The sequence below is a fragment of the Crassostrea angulata genome, chromosome 6, assembly GCF_025612915.1.
Source record: "Crassostrea angulata isolate pt1a10 chromosome 6, ASM2561291v2, whole genome shotgun sequence".
In the NCBI taxonomy this organism is placed as follows: domain Eukaryota; kingdom Metazoa; phylum Mollusca; class Bivalvia; order Ostreida; family Ostreidae; genus Magallana; species Magallana angulata.
This window is the reverse complement of record NC_069116.1, coordinates 3,097,675-3,116,957: the sequence shown is the minus strand read 5'-3', so window position 1 is coordinate 3,116,957 and position 19,283 is coordinate 3,097,675. Positions and strand designations below refer to the sequence as shown.

Here is a 19,283-nt window from a genome sequence, read left to right as displayed (position 1 = left end):
AATATAGTTCTTTTTTTAATAGAATTAATACTATGCTTATTTTTATGAATTAAAAGTAAATTTGCATGTAGAATTATGCTTAATGCCTTTTAGAAAATATCACATATTTTTTTGTTTTGAAAAGTAGGTCATACTTAGTGGATTGTCGTATTTGGCGCGTTTTTATCGAGATTATAATCTATTCGGAAAATTTCGGAGTTCTTCATTCTTTTCAAATCGGTATGCGGGACATAGTAAAAACCTGAAATACTAAAGACCTGAATGTCGTTAAATTTTATATAAATGATATATTTGAATTTCTATGTGCCGTGTCAAATAAAATGACTTTGCGTGTGTATTAATTATATTTCCATGTAAAATGTCATGAAAATATCATGAAATGACATTATATCAATTATTTACGCAAGAATATGACAGAAATGAAAATTTGAATTGACTGGAAAATTTGAACTAATCCATTTTTATTTTATTATGAGGTCCCTTGAAATCATATATTAAACTAATGCATTAAGTTTTTATTCAATACAATGCAACAAATAAAAACACAAAATGGTTTGAAATACATAATCTCAAAGAGAATGATGAGTTGAACTTTGTATTAGAGTAATGTACAAATCAATGTGTTCTCCATTACTTCATACTATGGCAATGGTCATACAATTTCCGTTAGAAATGCTTACAGTAACGAAATCGATTCTTTATGGTAATACTGAGTAAAATGTTAAACTTCAAAACAAGTTGCTGAAAGTATATTAAAATTAACCATAAAAATTAGTTCAACCAACTCTTATTTTCTTCTTTGTGGTGTGTTTTTATGTAACGTTAAACAACCAATGATTCATACAACAATTATATTTTTTGCGGCCCATTTGACGCTGCGTTAATATGATTTCTTGTTTTTTCTCTGAGAAGCAACAGATATTCCGGAATTTATTTTGCCATCGTAATTCTTTTCAGTCATTGTTTGTAAGATGAAACATCCGGTAATTTAATACGAGAAAAAATCCATCATCAAACTTGAAGACGAAGGTCGAAAGAGATTGTTCGATGAATTTAGGGGATTTAAGAATACAATAATTTATTAGTGGACAGGTAAGTTTGGAATGCTTTTAAAGCCCCATCTAAATGTGGTTTTTTTAACAAATCAATCCATTTTTAGGTTCATCAAATTATTTGATGGCGGTTTTGCCAATATTATTATGGTTTGAGTCCCATTGGTGGTTATGTAACAGAGACACATTTTGCCTCTGCTGGGTTATGATCACGGGTACTCTGGCACGCCAGACTAGCACACTACCGATCGAGCCAAAGGGTTAACCTAGTTGCCAGAGCTATATTAGGAATGCCATATACCTGACTCTACCACATTGTCCCCCACGGCCACCAAAGAAAGAGGCGTCCCGACTCTCCTGGAGTGCCACCACTCTAGTACTAAAGGCAATCTCTCTCACCCGCCAGAGAATATCCAGGCCCCAACGTGGGCACTATTTTGTAATGTTCAGTCCTTGCATGGGATAAATAACCAAGATAATAACACAAGTCTGTTGAGCTGACTTGGCTTTATGTGTCAAATAATCAATGAATTTAATCATGAATTTTGACCCTGTAACAATTGTATAAACTATATCAATTGTATAAAAAAGACGTATTACTGTAATGGAATTTCTGATATACAATCTGAGTATAATCAATAGGATTTAAAGCAATTGCAAGGGAGATAACTTCATATTATATATAATGATTCTGCCACAGTTTAAATGCCTAAATGGTATACCTATTTTATCTACCAAATGGGACTCATTTTTCGTTCAACTCGAATTATGTTTTTTTGGAGAAAAAGCGCATCATCTTTACTACCCTGGCAAGTACTCTGATTAAACATTCGTTTAAAAAAATGTATATGTATCGATTTTTTCTGCACATTTTATAAAAAAGGCTGAGATGAAATGCACCCAAGAAGTCACGTATTAACAAAGTGTTTATGTCTTCAAAAAGATCGATTTTATTCAAAGTACGAAATGGCCTCATTCCTCCAACTCTTTACTTTCAATTCATATCATCCGGGCAAGTCGAAAACCATTTTCATGGTCTTGATATTTACATGTACCACCTTTTCATACTATAATACTATCTTATATCATATCACATGATCTAAAAGATCACATTTAACAGTGTGGATGTTTTTTATTTCATATTTTGAAAAGTTTGCTAATTTTACTGATTGAAGTTAAAAAAAGCAATCAATAAAATAAAAAATTATCCAAAGAATGGGTTTAAACTTTATTAAAGAAAGTAGAATGTTTTATTATGAAATTCAGCAGAAATGCATAAGGGTGTATGTTATTAATGTGAACCATGTATTATGTACAAGTATTTATTGTTGCTTTCCCTGCCCCAAACTTCATTTTTGAAGTGATTCATGGTCGTGTGGTGTAGACTGGGGTCAGGTGGTCTCGACCCCCCCCCCCCCCCCCCCTGCAAAATCAAATTTCTTAACATTATAGAATTACCAAAAATATATGCCTCATACCTCCCTAGCAAACTCAAATAACCATAACCCCCCCCCACCCCCTGAAAAATTTTCTGGATCCATGCATGATGGTAATCAATGACAACATAATCACTCTTTGACATAATTGTTGTATAATTGTTTTTGACTTGTAATGTGATCTGTTTGTAGTCTGACCCTCAGGATGCTACCCAAGAACAGTCCAGCCAAGCACATCGTGACACGCCTGTCCCCCCACCTCCCCTCTTTCACCGACATCTTCGACGAGGAGAGCTTCTACATCACCTTCCTGCTACTGGCCGTCGGGAGCGTGATGGCGGTTTACTTCCTGTCGCGGAGAGTAACTCTCAAGGACGCAGGTCACATTGACTAACGAAGCGGAATGTTTGTAGTGAGGGTCAAACTAACTGAACTGTTGCTGCATTTTATGATGAGAAAACAGGACTCTGATATTGTAGAGGGAGAAAAGAACACATGGAGATTTTCACTTTATGCTTGAAATTTTTGTTTAGTTTACTCAGAACTAAAATGAAACAAGCTAAACATTTAATGTGCAATATTGTGTGTCTGAGGGAAACTGTGGTTTTGTTTACAGTCTACTTGTCCAGGGTTGTTTCAATTTGTTTTTGTACATCTCTTGTGTTTCTGTTTTATTTTGGCTTTTGTATTTTTTATATGTAATCTTACTACAGCATAATTTACTTTTACCAAATACGTCATTATTCCCGTTTACAAAGAAGGTTGTAGCGTTACACATTTTTCTTATCAAAATAAAACATTCAAAATATTAGTGTTTACAATGTTAAGAGGTTGGTTTGGTTACAGATACATTTTTATAGTTGAATAACAAATTGAGGACATATTTCATTATAAATTATCAGAGAGGCGCTTTTTCCTTATCAATGACCCATTGTGTCAAAAAGGAAGTGGTGTAGTTAAGTTATTTTGCATATATACACTTGTTGAGAAAGGTCCCAATAAAAGATGCTTTATTAAATGTATTGAAGCCGGAACTTGCTGTTCCTTCCTCCTGGGGTAAAATCAGCCAGCTTCTGACATTCTTTCGCTTCATAATTGACTGTGTGCATCGTAGAGATGACCAACCATAGCAATTCCTCCCACGAGCCTGAACAAGAGTTGATAAACACCTTACTGAGAGAGGACTTCCGGTTACCGAACTCGTACCTGGTGGGTTTGTCTGGCCTGTTTCTGTGGACTTTTCTGAACACTGTTATCGTGGTGAAAGCCGAGCGTGCCCAGATTTCGCTGACGGAGGGAGGGAGCGTCACGGCGCTCCAGTACACCCAGATCAGCGTGTGTAACACGGCAGCGGCGGCCCTCATCCTCACAGCCAACGTCCTCAACGTCACTGACGTGCCCTGTACGTTCGTCTTGGTCTTTGAGCAGCTGTTTAACATTGTTCACCTGGCGTCCGTTCTACAAGTGGTGATATTGTCCGTACAGCGACTGCTGTGTTACCAGTTCCCGATCTGGAGCAACACGTGGTACAAGTCCCGGTGGTTAAGATTAGCTACTTTCTCCGTCTATGCCATCGCTGTTGTCATCGAAATCCTCGGATTAATTGAGATCAAGAATGTTCAACTTGAAAAACGAGAATATTGTTTTGGAAGTGAATTTAGTTTTGCATTTTTTAAGCACAGTCTCGCGGTAGTTCAGTATTGGTTGCGGTTTGGTGCCGGAAGAGTTTTCCCCTGTGTGATTTTACTTCCGGTTACAATTCTGTTAACAGTAGTGGTGATTAGGAATTACAGACAGCGAATTCAACTTCGGAGCGTGACCGCCTGCGAGTCCTTTCTGAACGATTCTGTCGTAATATTCATTGCCTCCACGACATTGTTTACTGAAACGCTGTATATAATTATCCTTAATCTGGACAATGTTGACACCAAAACAAAAGCGACTTCCATAAGAAACATTTACCGGCATCTTATTACGGACGCCATCTTGCTGCTGACCTACACGTGGTACTTTTTCTACCACACCATTCTAGGGACCAAAGAACGCAAGTTCGTACACAAATGGAGGAAGGAAACTTTCTCAAGCTTCACGCGATCGTCCAGATATTTCACCATCCGGAAGAAGCAGAAGAAGGACCGGCAGTCGGGGATCTCGGTGGCGCCTGAATCGAGTACGGCCGGCGGCGTCCGGTCCGTCGTCTCAATGAATCAGGAATCTAGTGCATCCGGTGTTCTAGAGAGGGAGTTCTGACCTTTTAAACCCTGGGAAAGCATATATTTATATATATAGACACACACACATGTTTAAAGAATGAAATCCGTGTATTTTATTATAACTTTGTTTTAACTTTTTATCCTGCTCGTTTGTAAGCTAGTTTCCAGTAATAAAACAATGCAAGGATTGTAGGGATAAAATGTTGGTTAATTTTTCAGTATTTAGATACAGGTTTCAGGCCATTGCCGTAGACTGTTAAATTAACTACTGGATATAAACTATTGCTGTTGACTATTGTTGACCGTCAGTGGTTTATCCCAAAGCGGGCCTAATTTGGTAGCACTGGTAAGTGTTGTCTAATCAGACCATTTTTATTGTAATTTATAAAACCCGGTACCTTTTTTGTATTAACTTATATATAAAATAACTTTTCTTAGTGTATAAATAAAGTAAACTAAGATTATGATTTTAAAGGTATAGATAAACCGTAATGAATTACTGTTTATAAATTGTATGCATATTTATATATACTTACAGAACCTCCTTTCTGTACATAATAAATCCAAGAGCCTTGCGGTTATTACTAATTACTCAGTCTCACAGTTATTGTCGCACAGTTTGTTCTTTCATTTCTTTGAACAAAGGTCATCAGAATCCAGTGTGGGGATTTCCATTGAAAGGGGGGGGGCGTGTCCATATAAATGGATGTTTGTGTCGGTTGGTGGAGGAGGGGGGAGGGTGATAAATCGACGATGATGATGAGCAAGATCGTGTGTGTGTGTGTGTGTGTATATATATATATATATATATATATATATATATATTTACATTCTACTGTGTTTTTCCATTGAATTCTGTGATCTTCAAATGCCTCTAAATGCAACAAGTAGTCAAAGGTCAAATTGACGAGTTTTATTATGACGTCACAAACGTTGAACGCTGTAAACTGCAACATCACAAGCGAAAATCAAAGTTCACGCTTGTGACTGTTACTGTGGCTCTTCCATTAATATTAACTTACCCTTAGGATAAGATAGGAATTTTAAGGTATGAATCACATTTGCAGACAAGGCAAGAAGTTAAAAAAAATGTAAATATAAGCATTAAATAACGCGCGTTATTCAATTTGTATGCACACACCGCTGCAGTTATGAGAGTGTATACTTCAAAAAATCATGATTCAATGCTATAAATTATGTATATGTAAGCATATTTAGCACAATTAACAAATCTGTTGACAAGATCACTTTCAACAATTTTAAGGGAGAGAAAATGAGGCAAAGTAGGAAATGGAGAGTGGGGGAGAGAATGGGGGAGGCGTGAGGATGCATGTATCATGTCAGGAATATTTAACTAATACATAGGCATAATCAAAATATTTACTGCCTAGTTGTTGTATTCAGACAAGGTAAACATAGATTGTGCAATATGTAAATATGTCATGGTCAGGATCTACATATACATGAGAAAAAGCCAGTCAGTCCATTGGTTGAAGAAATTATTATATTTGCCTTGTTTTGTTGCAGTGTATTTAAGTGTAGTTATATGGGTTTTGAGATAAATCAGCGGTTCATGGATTGATACGTTTTCCTGTAGACATCTTTTCCTATATATGTAAGATTTGATTATAAGAAAAAATTATACCCAAATATATTACGATTGTCCTGGTCAGCTAAGGCATCACAGTCAAGGAAGAGAACACATTTTTAGAGGTCTAAATCTACGTTAATTTTGATATTTCCATAAATAATAAATTTAACCTGCTTGTATGTCAGCACGTGTATTCTGTCAGGTCGACGGAAACACGACAGAATTCTCATTTTACACATTTTGTAATATTAAGTAAAATCAATCAACAAATGTTTAAAGTCGTCAAAATACATACACAGAAAAAAAGAAATCTGATGTTAACTATACACATTTCATCAAAAGACCGGGTACTCGGAGTGCATATTTTATGACGAATTAAAGGTCATAACGTTAAACACCTTGGCCCAATTATTAACAAGAATCCTTTAATAGTTACTACACCTACATTTGTTGATTCACTACTCCACAGTGTAGGAACGGAAGTGTACAGTTTTGGGTAGCGCTGTTCGTCGAATCGAGTCTGCATACAGTATTTTTATCGTAGATTTATACAGTAGTAAACTAGGATAATACTCGTCATTTCCATCATAATAAAATTTCTCTTTCGGAAAAATCTTATTGGTTCAGAACAGTACAAAAACTCAACAAAAAATTGAAGCATTGAAATTAATGTCAAAACGGGCTTGGCCCTTGTGGTCCACATATAATTTCTGATGTAACCTCGATCTGATTCTTCACAATGCTTTTAAATGAACTACCCGTACAGTGAAAGTAGAATACTTTTGCGCCACGCGTACAGTATGAAATAATCACATCTCGTGATATTCTGGTGGTTTTTCTACTCTTATTTGTAATAGCATCGATCAGAGGCAAGGTCAGATTTTCTCTTGAGATATACATCTACCTTTACATATCCTCAATTCAGTGATAATGATTGTATTTGTTCATAATAATGATTTAAAACTTGAAGTGTGACCCTTGATATTGATTATCAAAATGTTCACTTGAAAATCATATTGCATAAAGAATATGTACAACGTTTGTACTTGTGCCAGTTTATTACCGTAAGTGTTCCAGAAGCTATTTATATCCGTTGATCAATTAATTTGATTAAAATTACACAAACACTGTCTTCGACTGTACGCGTTCAATTTGCTTACTCGCTTCGACGAACAGCTCTACTCAAAACTGTACACTTCCGTTCCTACACTGTGTACTCTAGGTTAATGTGAACTTGAAGCGCAGAGATATATCCTGCTCCACCACCCGCTCACGGTTAAGTTAGATCAATATACTGGTCTTGAACACGATTGATTTTGCTTTTTCTGTCGGATTGAATTTATACACTCAGAATGAAGTTTGAACATAATGGACGTGTTTACAATAATTGTGACATCCACAATATGTCCTACACGTGTGAGATACCATCTTCCGTTCAACTGGACACTGTGTACATAGCCATGGGCTTGTTTCTCTTCATAGTGATGATGCTACAAAACGGGGCAGCCATCTTGGTTTTCAACATCACTCCAGATGACAGAAACGTCAGTCGAACGATTCACTCCGCTCTGATGTCGTCTGCTGTTTTGTACGGTTTGGCGCAGTCTCCCCTTTGGATCCTATACCTGAATTCCGACAGAGATCCCGACCCAATCTTGGTTTACACCTGCCTTATTCTTCTACCTGGAATTTTTAATACAATTTTCCTGTGGTTGTCTGTTTTACTGGCGGGTCATAGGACCCTCATCATGCTACAGCCCACGAACAAAAATTTCTGGGGTAAACAGCTCAGATTTCTCAGATACATTGTAGTTATATCGATATTTTGCTTGATTTTGAATATTCCCCGTTTGATTTCCTCCGTGGACGATGGCTGTGTATTCTCTAACGAATACGAATTAATACAACAATGGACACTCCTTGTGAATAGGTTTATATGTTGCATCATTCTCGGTATAATGATTACATTTTTAACCATGAAGCTATGGAAGCACCATAAGAGGCGGCGGATTCTGGGTGCTCGACATACCAAATAAACCGTGCTGGAATCGAACACGATCGTCATATCGAGCATCACCCTCTCTATAGAGGCGACCGACACCCTCCTCAGGGTCCTACAAATGGCTGCGTCAGCCCGCGAGAGCGAACTGTCCGTCTCTCTGTCCGTGGTACGCATTCTCAGACTAGCGATCTACGGACAACATTTTTATATGCATATATTTACGAACTTCAAATTACGACTAACTTTGAAATCATATATAGATAGATTACGGGCTCACGTGTATAGGTTTCATCAGGTGAACACTGACGATGTCCAATTAACAGAGTTATGAGATTCTAATAACTTTGTTTTCATAATATACGGTACTACGTTTATAGCCAACATATGTGTTCAGATTCGAGCTTTCAAGTGACTTGTTGCATTGGATTGCAGACAAATTGAATATCGTCAGTTTTCAAATCACATGATCGAGCAATGTTTTTGAATTATTTCTTGATATAGCTTTTTTTCTTTCTTTCTGTATTCATTTCAGCAAAATAAACTCGACTACTTGAAAGAGGAGATATTTCAAACTGTGCATATGACGGTGTTTTTGGGGTCAAAATGGCGCCCAAGGAAAGTTGCTACAGGTGACCTTTTAGAAAAATCTCCCAAAATCCTACCTTACTATACTCAGTGATATAACAGAGTGAACATCTTAACATGATCAAGAGTAAAATCTGTAAAAAGCACATGATCCCTGGATCAATAATTGAACCCACTTACGGACGCATAGTTTAACTTGTAAACTCTTGAAAATGTCTTCTTAGAGTATACATTTCTGTAGTTTATCATTTATGATATTTGTTCAGAATAAGGATAATATTTTGGAAGAGATTCTCAATATATTCGACATTTGTATGAGGTTGACACACACAAAGAAAAGAAGAGCATGACCTTCCAACAAGTCCGTTTTGGATTTTGCTAACCTGGGCTCACTCACGTGCCTTTTTCCTAATAACCGGCGGATAAACGTAATGGATTGTGACGTTTAATTTTCAAATATGACGTAACGCACAATACAATTTATAAAAGAATACGACAGAGGCATCTCTTCAGCAAAGGTATTTCCAATAATACCTCAGAGTTTAAAAAGTAGGAAACACACGAAGAAATCGTTCTGAGTTGCAGCCAGTGAATTGGAAATTCCACGCTCCCCTTACATCATTGATGGATATGACCACACCACTGCGAGGGGGAAAATGGTTTCTCTTTGGTTTGCTTCTGGTGATATTCATATCTACGGGATTTGCTGAAGAAGATGGCAAAACCAACACAACTTCCAAGGGATTTCCAAGTATATATGTTTTTTTTGGTTTCATTTGATTTCTGTTCAAAAAGTATGGTGAAATATCATGAAAATAAGGTTGTTCGCATGGCCAGTGAAGACTCGGACAAGCATTGGACGTGAATAAAATTATGATATTCTGAGATCGGTATTAATGTTTATCTGCTTACAAAATAATAGAAATAGAAAATAATACAACGTTATAGAATTTTATAACATGATTATAAATCTGATACAAAGTTTAAGAATAAATTCTTACATGCAGACGTGAGTCATAAGTTAACGGCAACACTATAAAAAAATAAAAAGGTGCGTTTAATAAATCATATTCAGTGAAACTGCAGTTTAAGAAGCGCGCGGTTTGTAAACGAATGCGATATCGAATTCATTAAATAAAAAGCAGTTTAAAAAGTTCACTGAAATGTAAACAATGCATCGTGTCACTTGTATCTCATTCGTTATGTTTGACGCTCATTGCTTATGTATACACGATTTTTATTTTTTTTTTTATAAAAAAACAAAAACTAATATCTTGATTTTATATATGAAGTCGCTTGTACGTCACATCGATGATTGAAATTGTGTAGAACTTTAATTGTTTTCTTATTTATTTAATATAAAAAAAAAGCCTGTCCCGAGTTATTGCTTCCATCACTTTTTTGATGATTTTTAATAAAAATACACTTGAAATCGATAAAAGGGAATATATCCAAGATATCTTCATTGACAGTTATCATTTTTCACTCATAAAAGTTCACAGGAATGAAAACAAATTTCTTGCGGAGATTTATAATTGGAAATGTTTACATCTTTTCTCCATTCGGAAGTAACCTGGATACCTCGTGCAATTTTTCAACGTTATCATCCGGGCTTATTAATGGCTGATGCAATGCAAAATCCCCGTAGACTTTCTATTTTTGGATGTGTATTGAAACCTGAAGCGGTAGAGGGGGCGTTTCAAGATAATATGGACATTTTTCATATTTGTGGATGATTGTGGTATTTATGATTATCAAAATATCAAGCAAAAAGTGGTGGAAGCAAAACCTTGGGACAGAGTTATAGACCCACGATCAAAATTGAAACTCTTTTCAGGAAGTATAAAACAAAGATTATTATGCAACAGACGTTATTAGTCTATCCTAGATATTCTTTCTCTTTACAGGTATTAAGTCAATGGCAAAATCTTTCTCTAACACTGTCGACTCTTTCTTCAAGAAAACAGTATCAATATTCAAAGGATCTCCACATCAAAACAATACAGAGGTCCGTATATCATTGCTGCTTTATCGATTATTGTTTGATTGATCTTTCTTTGATTATCAACACTACTAGTATCTACAATGCTTTACATGGCAGGTGTAAAGGATTTATTGAATGTTGCATTAGTATATCTTTTAATGAGGTACGTCTTTTTGTGTATTATTTGCAGAGTACAACTATCAGTCCTTCCAACGAAATAAAGAATACCACAATGGCCATAAAGCCCGTGTCCCCCGAAAATCGAACACTTCCCGGAAAGATCGAGGAGAAGCCGGATAAAGTGGCAGACGACAAGTCGGTGGCAGACAACAAGTCGGTGGGTCACTTTTCACGTCTCGTTGTATATAGAAAATACTGTCCATATTTTTACTTTTTAGGACAGTACGTTACAACATGGCCATTTTAACCCATTGTGAAACTGGATATGTCACTACAGTTGTCCATCTCTGTAGCGCAATGGGTATAGATTTAGTCTACGAAACTGGAAGTCCCGTGTTCGGATACCGCAGGAACTTTTGGTTTTTTTAAACTATTTTAAAAGTTGATTTTCCCCCAGATCATTCATTTTGTTCTGTCATTTTCAATTCGAATGTATGCTTAATTCCTATTTTTGAGGAATATAAAAAAAATGGACTTTTATGCAAAACTTTTCCTGAGGGTGCGGAGGACCCTTAACAATAAATTGTTTTAAAATTTTAGATTAAAATTCGTGATTAAAATATTTCATTACAGATTTGATCTCTGCAAAACATTGCAACAAATTGACTAATTTGTTCATATTTTTTTATTAACAGAGTGTGGATGATGGAAATTCGGTGGGTATACCTTTTCGAATATTACCATGAGTTTTTAAATTAGTTTAAATTCTCTAATTTACCTCGTCTTATTCTTAAATTGTGTTTTACTTTTTTAGACTACTGTTCCCTAGACCACAAGCCAAGGATCCACATCTTAGCGTTGACTGTTTATAATGGACCAACTTGGTGTTTAATGCTGTATAAAATGAATTTTTGGGGGGCATTTTTCATTGCAAGCTATTTTCCTTTCAAAATTCTAAATATCAATTCTTTTAGGTGAAAATATTTTTGGAAAATTCATTTACTATAGTAATCATATTTCAAGTCGAAATTGTAACAAAACTGAAACAATAAAAAAAAAAAGAAATCCCGGAAATGGATCTCTTTCTGTGTTTTGTAGGAAATATATTAAAATGAAATAATACAAATAAAAGAGAGGTAGAGGTGTATCTCGCGGTTAATATTTTTACAGCGAGCAAGAGACATATTGCGTTTTAAATCTCGATGAAAGATAATTGTGATATTCAAACTGAAAAGACAACTATATTAACTTTTCCGGACGTTAAAGCTATTCTAGTACACGCCATTTTTAATGGCATACATGTACATAGCTTTAAATAGAGGAGCATCAGGACTGGTTAATTTGATGCAAGGTATATTCCATAATTTATGAGTAAATTTTTAAAAAATGGTAAAAAGAGTACCTGTGTACATGTACCTGTGTACATTTGCATATCGTTTAATTACAACAGGCACGTAGCATCAGGGGGGGCCTGGTTGTTTTGTTTTTTGCTTGTCAAGATTTTTTGGATGGGTCTGCCCCCCCCCCCCCCCACTTTCAAAAACGATGCTACGTGCCTGTACAACGTGTAAAAAGCCAAAGCCAAATAATAAGATAGATACTTGAATTCTTCCACCCCGTACACACTGCTTAATTTTGAGTACACAGTACCTTAATGATCTTCATAGCCCTGACAAAGTGTGGTTTGTCCTGTGTTGGGTCTTAGGTCTAGCTACCTTCCTCTACCTTTACTGCTGTTTTGCATGGTTATTCTGGTCAGGAGAATGGCCTGGGTCTCCAGGAAGCTGGCCTGAGGGGAGTCAACACGTGTCCCCACCCCACAACCAGTATCTGGATCCCCATAAATTTGGCCCGGCCATGCAGTCTCTCGTAGGACCTTCCGGAACTCGGCCCGGTCCAGTGTCTCTCCCAGAAACACGACCGTCACCTTCTTACGCTGCTCCTGTTGGTCAAAGCTGAGGCGCAGCTTCTGCATCATCCACGGGGAAATGGGAGAGGTTCCGACCAACGACTGCTCCAGTTTTTCCCGGTCATGGCCCGAACCGAACCTCACGTCAGCGAGACTCTAGGCGGCACAGTCGTTAGTCACCGTACCGACCTCCGACTGGCTCTGATGCATGTCCAGGCGATCCGACACATCGGCGATGAATCGCATGATGAACTTGGAGTTGTCGAGACCAATCGCATAGGTGTCGAACACTTTCTCTAAGGATCCCACTCCTCAATGTTCTAGTATTAAAAATTTCTTGAGAAGTATATCATTGAAATCTGTAGACAAAACATACTTTAAAAAATACAAAGATAATGAGGGTCAGTGTTCATCCCTCTGAGTTATGGCAAATTTAATTTGACCTTTTTGCACCTAAAAAGCAATTTCAGCCTAATTAGGATTTGCTGTCGGTATTTTTGATTCAGCAAATTTATTTCTTCAAAATATGGCAATTTCTATCTGAGACGTCGCGCACGGTGTTGGTGTTAATTTCGGTAACGTAAAAAAAACGTCAAAAACGTCATTTTCACTCGTCATTATCATAACTTAATGATACATTTCATTAACCACAACATACAAATAAATTAAAAAATAAGACCTTTAAGTTGATTTTTTTTCCACATGTAAGAGATTTTATATTTCAAAACTGTTATATAAATAAATATTTGTAAGAAATATCAATGTTCAAAAGCATGTGATTCGCTCACAGCTTTCAATTCTTATTCCTAAATTCTTAAATGAACTTCCTCTGAAATTAGTCATATATTATAAAGAATAGCTCTTGATTAAAAAATGATTTACAAAACTCCTTCATTCCCGAGTCTGTTCTACCCTTCTATGTTTCCTTTTTTCTTCATTAATGTTAATTCGTAGTGTAGCAGTCAAAGATTCCGTTGAAATAATCAAAATACATGTTTATCGTCACATTACGTTTAACGTCATTGCGTCATTTTACATGACCCTATATCTTATTAGTAAAAATAAATTAATTCGACCGGTTAAGTTCAGATATTTATCATCAATTATGTCTGTAAGTTATTATTCCTATATTTTATTTAGTTATTAATATACTTTGGTACCTTCTTCACAAAATAATTTGTAGCTATTTATAATTTTCTCTAGAACTGTTTTTATGAAGAAAAAAACCCCGCACACATACTGCATGCCGTAACGTTTAAGTCCTTGCGTCATTTTACGTACCCGTGACATATAATGTTGACATCATTTTTTCCTAAAAATCAATTATTTTTATTCGCAATGCTTGTATATTTGGCATCAAATAGCACATTTCTAACTGCGATTCATTTTTGTGAATTTTCTGCGCGACTTTTTAAAAGAAGTGTCTAAGTTACTTTCTCTTTCATTGCTTATGTAGTTTAATGTGTTTTTATGAAAGTGTGACATTTCATGTTGACATTCTAAAATGTTTCTATTAAGAAAATTTGCGGACACATTTGCTTCTTTTTAATGGCTATACAACTTATGAAAATGCACATTCTAAAATGATTTCTATTATTATGAAATATAGCCAACATTTTTTTAAAATGGGCATGATACTTGTGATCGCCATGCTACGCATAACGTTCGAGTGTGAAATGTATCTCTTGTGACACGTGTCTTGAATAAACTCCAGCATAACGAAATTTTTTTTATCATTGAAAATTAAATTATTATAAAATATATATTACGAAAATTTTACACAGAAACAATTTCTCTTTATTAAAAAAGTCATATATTTAAAAAAAAACTTCAATAGATCATTGCAAGTTCCTGAATCACAATTTATATTTTGGCAATTAACTCATCTTGCCCTGGCCATTTTTGAGGATTTTTTACGCATCTACAACTCCATTCTGGGAATTCTTTGATCCGGCGTCGATCCCTGGCATTGATTACGTCAAAAACGTTATGACGTATATCTGTTACATTATCAAAATAATTAGTCCACCAAAAATTTCTCTCCCAAAATGAAAGTTCATCGAGATAATGTAGTTTATTTGAGATATGTACCCAAAAAGTGTTACCTATCTACATGCCATTTCTAGAAAAAATTTCAGGTTTTAACACCGATTTATGAAATATAAAAAAAAATTCCTACATTTTATTACATGTTTTGTTGAAGTCCGTATACATTCGAACAAATCGGTATATAAAATTACATATGTCCAAATTTTTGTTTTAAAAAATACTCAAATACTGTGCGCGCACCCTGAAAGGACATTTTAACACCAACACCGTGCGCGACGTTAGAATAATTACAGTTTGATTTGAAATGAAAACAATTTGAATATCAAGAATTTTATAAAGTTAATCCAGCTTGCCTAGATATGTATTCAGTATAATTTTGACATATAAAATCATGGGGGTCAGTGATGTCAAATTTAAGATGTATGGCTTCAAAGGTAAAATGCTCGCAATTCTTGGCTTTCGAAAATGCAGACATTTTCTATATATTTGCATGATTTGATGCTTAACATCTATCACTCTCTCAAGATTTGATTTTGTAAATGTCACAAAGAACCTATAGCTATCAAATGTTAGAAATGTGAATAATGAATAAAGTATAACAAAAAGAAAAGTATATTGAAAATTCAAAATAATTGCTTGTTTCTGTCATTTTTGTCAAGAAACCTTCCCCACGAAAAAAAATAGTTTCCCCCAAAACTTGTTTACTTCAAATTGATTTTCTTTATGAATGTTGTGTAATCATGAAATAATAATCTTTCTGTGATTATCTAATAAATAAAATCCCATTCATACCCATTCATGTATAGGTTAAATCAATACTGATCTTGAACACAATAGCATTTGCTTCATTTTTCGGAATAAATTTACACACGAAGGATGGATATTGAATACATTGGACGTGTTTACAATAATGGTGACACCCACTACCTCTGTGAGATACCAGCTTCCGTTCAACTGGACACTGTATACATAGCCATGGGCTTGTTTTTTCTCTTAGTGATGATGCTACAAAATGGGACAGCCATCTTGGTTTTCAACATCACTTCAGATGACAGAAACGTCTGGCGAACGATTCACTCCGCTCTGATGTCGTCTGCTGTTTTGTACGCTTTGGCGCAGTCTCCCGTTTGGATCCAATACCTGAATTCCGACAGAGATCCCGACCCAATCTTGGTTTACACCTGTCTTATTCTTCTACCTGGAATTTTCAATACAATTTTCCTGTGGTTGTCTGTTTTACTGGCGGGTCATAGGACCCTCATCATGCTACAGCCCACGAACAAAAATTTCTGGGGTAAACAGCTCAGATTTCTCAGATACATTGTAGTTATATCGATATTTTGCTTGATTTTGAATATTCCCCGTTTGATTTCCTCCGTGGACGATGGCTGTGTATTCTTTAACGAATACGAATTAATACAACAATGGATACTCCTTGTGAATAGGTTTATATGTTGCCTCATTCTCGGTATAATGATTACATTTTTAACCATGAAGCTATGGAAGCACCATAAGAGGCGGCGGATTCTGGGTGCTCGAAATACCAAGTATACCGTGCTGGAATCGAACACGATCGTCGTATCGAGCATCACCCTCTCTATAGAGGCGACCGACACCCTCCTCAGGGTCCTACAAATGGCCGCGTCATACCGCGAGAGCGAACTGTCCGTCTCTCTGTCCGTGGTACGCATTCTCAGACTAGCGATCTACGGACAACATTTTTATATGCATATATTTACGAACTTCAAATTACGACTAACTTTGAAATCATATATAGATAGATTACGGGCTCACGTGTATAGGTTTCATTGAGTGAATATTGAAGGCGTCCAATTAATAGAGTTATGAGATAACTTATAACTTTGTTTTCATAATACGATACTACGTTAAGGGACAACGTATGTGTTCAGAGTCGAACTTTCAAGTGACTTGTCGCATTTGAATAGACAACAATTGAATATCGTCAATTTTCAAATCATGTGATCGTGCAATATGGTTTTTTTAAAATTTTATTAAATACAGCTTTTTCTATCTTTCTTTTAATTAAATTTATTTGAGCAATGTAAACCCTACTATTTGAAAGAGGAGATATTTTTACACTGTATATATGACGGTGTTTTCGGATAAAAATGGTGCCCCAAGAGAATTGCTACATTCAATATCCTTTACAAAAATCTCCCGAGAAATTACTATACTATACTCAGTGATATTTACATATTCCAATGTATTGTTGTACTATACATTCCATTGAATTCAAATGACTTTTTGTGTACATGTACAATTTATAGAGCACAACTAGTAGTCCTACCAACGAAGTAAAGAATACAACGATGGCCATTCAGCCAATAACCCCCCCCCCCCCCCCCCGTAGACCGAACACTTCTAGGAACGATCGAGCCGGATAAAGAGGCAGACGACATGTCGGTGGGTCACTTCTCGTCTCGTTGAATATAAAAAATACTGTTCATATTGAAGGGTCCTCTACACTCCGTGACTGTTACTTTTTAGGACAGTACGTTACAACATGCTGATTTCAACCTATTTTGAAACTGGATATGTCACTATTGTTGTCTCTCTCTGGCACCCCTGTGAATGTGTTCGGAATGTTTTCTTATCGTAGCTAATTATGCAATAAATCCAGAGGCGCTCGAATGAATGTTCACGAGACTTCTCCGAGATTTGTTCAGTTCCAGTTAATTGTGAGTGGAAGTATAAGTGTTCGAATAATATTCTCATAATACGTAAGTACTGGTCGTTTTTCATATCATATCCTACTTTGATTTATGTTAAAACACGAAAATCTAAGATATATGTCTTATTTCATCATCTAGCAGTTACTGATATTCAGAACAGAGTTATCGTTCGTGTTCAACCACTCTACACGTGGTTGAAAATATAAACATTCGGTTGCTTAATAAACTGATTTAATCATAGCCATGTTTGATGCTTGTGGTGTGCAATACCATGTTATTAAAAAAAAAGAATGGGTGTTCGTTTTGTATAAAAACTTAGTATATCGAGCCATTTTCAAGGAACATTCTACATAAAATAGTATAGTCTGTTTCACTATTGATGCTATTACTAGGTCAGGCGCGGATCGAAAATTAATCCTTAGATTGCTATTAAACATGTTAGTCATTGCAACAGCAAAAAAACAACTTATTTTTTCTATCGTCACATTTATTTCTAGAATAATACTTTTCCACCAATTAATGAAGATAAAGTTTAAAATCAATAAACGTCTAGATTCCATATTTGATTACAAGTACCTAGATTCTATAAAATAGACTATAAACACGAGGCACGATTTTTACTGCGAAATTGAAAGGGTCAAATAAAACCACGTGGTCTAAAATTTAAATGACAATAACATTCGCAGGGGTATCTGATGAGCAAAAAAAAAACTTATTTGATATAAATCCTTTTTGGTGTCCATATACATTTTTGGACAATTCATTTAATCACATTTCAGTTAGAAATTTCCTTTAATTTAAAACTGAAGACAAGAATTCTTACATTTTGTTGAATTTTAAATGACAGAGGACGGATACAAATAAAAGATAGGTATAAAAATATATGTCCTGGTTAATATGTTTAAAGAGAGCGAGAAACTAATTGCGCTTAGAGCGTTATTAAAGACATATATTCTTGATTTTCAAGTAACAATTACTATAGTATTTGATGCGAGGTATATGTTACATTAAAAGTATTATAATCGAAGATTTCTAAACTTATCTATAAAGTTTAAAATTTACAAGCTGCTATGCGAACTTAAGTTTATTTTTTTTTTCTCAAATTAATTATGTAATATAGTTTGGAACAAAAAAAAATAACCAAACAAACAAACGGAGATGTTTTTATGTGACTAAAAATGTTAATCCCCTAGTCTTTGATATCTTCTTAACTTAATTTCCAGGCAAATTAAACAATTGCCCGACAACAGAAGGGCAAAATTATCGTAACAGCTATATGTATGAATGTTTATTTTTCTGGCATGTCACTACCATCTCTTTGCTATCGAAAAAGAGCAATGCAATGCCTTTAAAAAAAAAATAATGAAAAGAGAATGGTTTAAGATCTATAGGAGTACGGTTGGGCTAACTGTGCTGGAACCCCGCACGTTAGCATATTGTGTTATGTTGGGCTAACTGTGCTGGAACCCCGCACGTTAGCATAGAGTGTTATGTTGGGCTAACTGTGCTGGAACCCGGCACGTTAGCATAGAGTGTGTTATGTTGGACTCACTGTGCTGGAACCCCGCACGTTAGCATAGAGTGTTATGTTGGGCTAACTGTGCTGGAACCCCACGCGTAAGTGTCGATTTTGTGTACAGAATTATATC

The 19,283-nt window shown here is 35.6% G+C and overlaps 2 protein-coding genes and 1 long non-coding RNA gene across 3 annotated transcripts; all 3 read left to right on the top strand.

The window, feature by feature from the left end:
- Positions 1 to 890: 890 nt before the first annotated feature.
- Positions 891 to 3,299, top strand: LOC128190481 (uncharacterized). Its single transcript, XR_008244356.1, has 2 exons — positions 891 to 1,092; positions 2,681 to 3,299. It is a non-coding gene; the product is annotated as an uncharacterized LOC128190481 (long non-coding RNA).
- Positions 3,300 to 3,308: 9 nt separating this feature from the next.
- LOC128190480 (uncharacterized) lies at positions 3,309 to 4,893 on the top strand. The gene has a single exon (XM_052862555.1). It carries the CDS (start codon positions 3,605 to 3,607, stop codon positions 4,736 to 4,738), a length of 1,134 nt encoding a protein of 377 aa, XP_052718515.1. The 5' UTR covers positions 3,309 to 3,604; the 3' UTR covers positions 4,739 to 4,893.
- A 4,195-nt stretch (positions 4,894 to 9,088) lies between these two features.
- On the top strand, positions 9,089 to 12,320 carry LOC128186865 (uncharacterized). The gene is made up of 5 exons (XM_052856802.1): positions 9,089 to 9,630; positions 10,787 to 10,887; positions 11,054 to 11,200; positions 11,679 to 11,699; positions 11,798 to 12,320. Exons 1-5 carry the CDS (start codon positions 9,504 to 9,506, stop codon positions 11,810 to 11,812), a joined length of 411 nt encoding a protein of 136 aa, XP_052712762.1. The 5' UTR covers positions 9,089 to 9,503; the 3' UTR covers positions 11,813 to 12,320.
- The last annotated feature ends 6,963 nt before the right edge of the window (positions 12,321 to 19,283 follow it).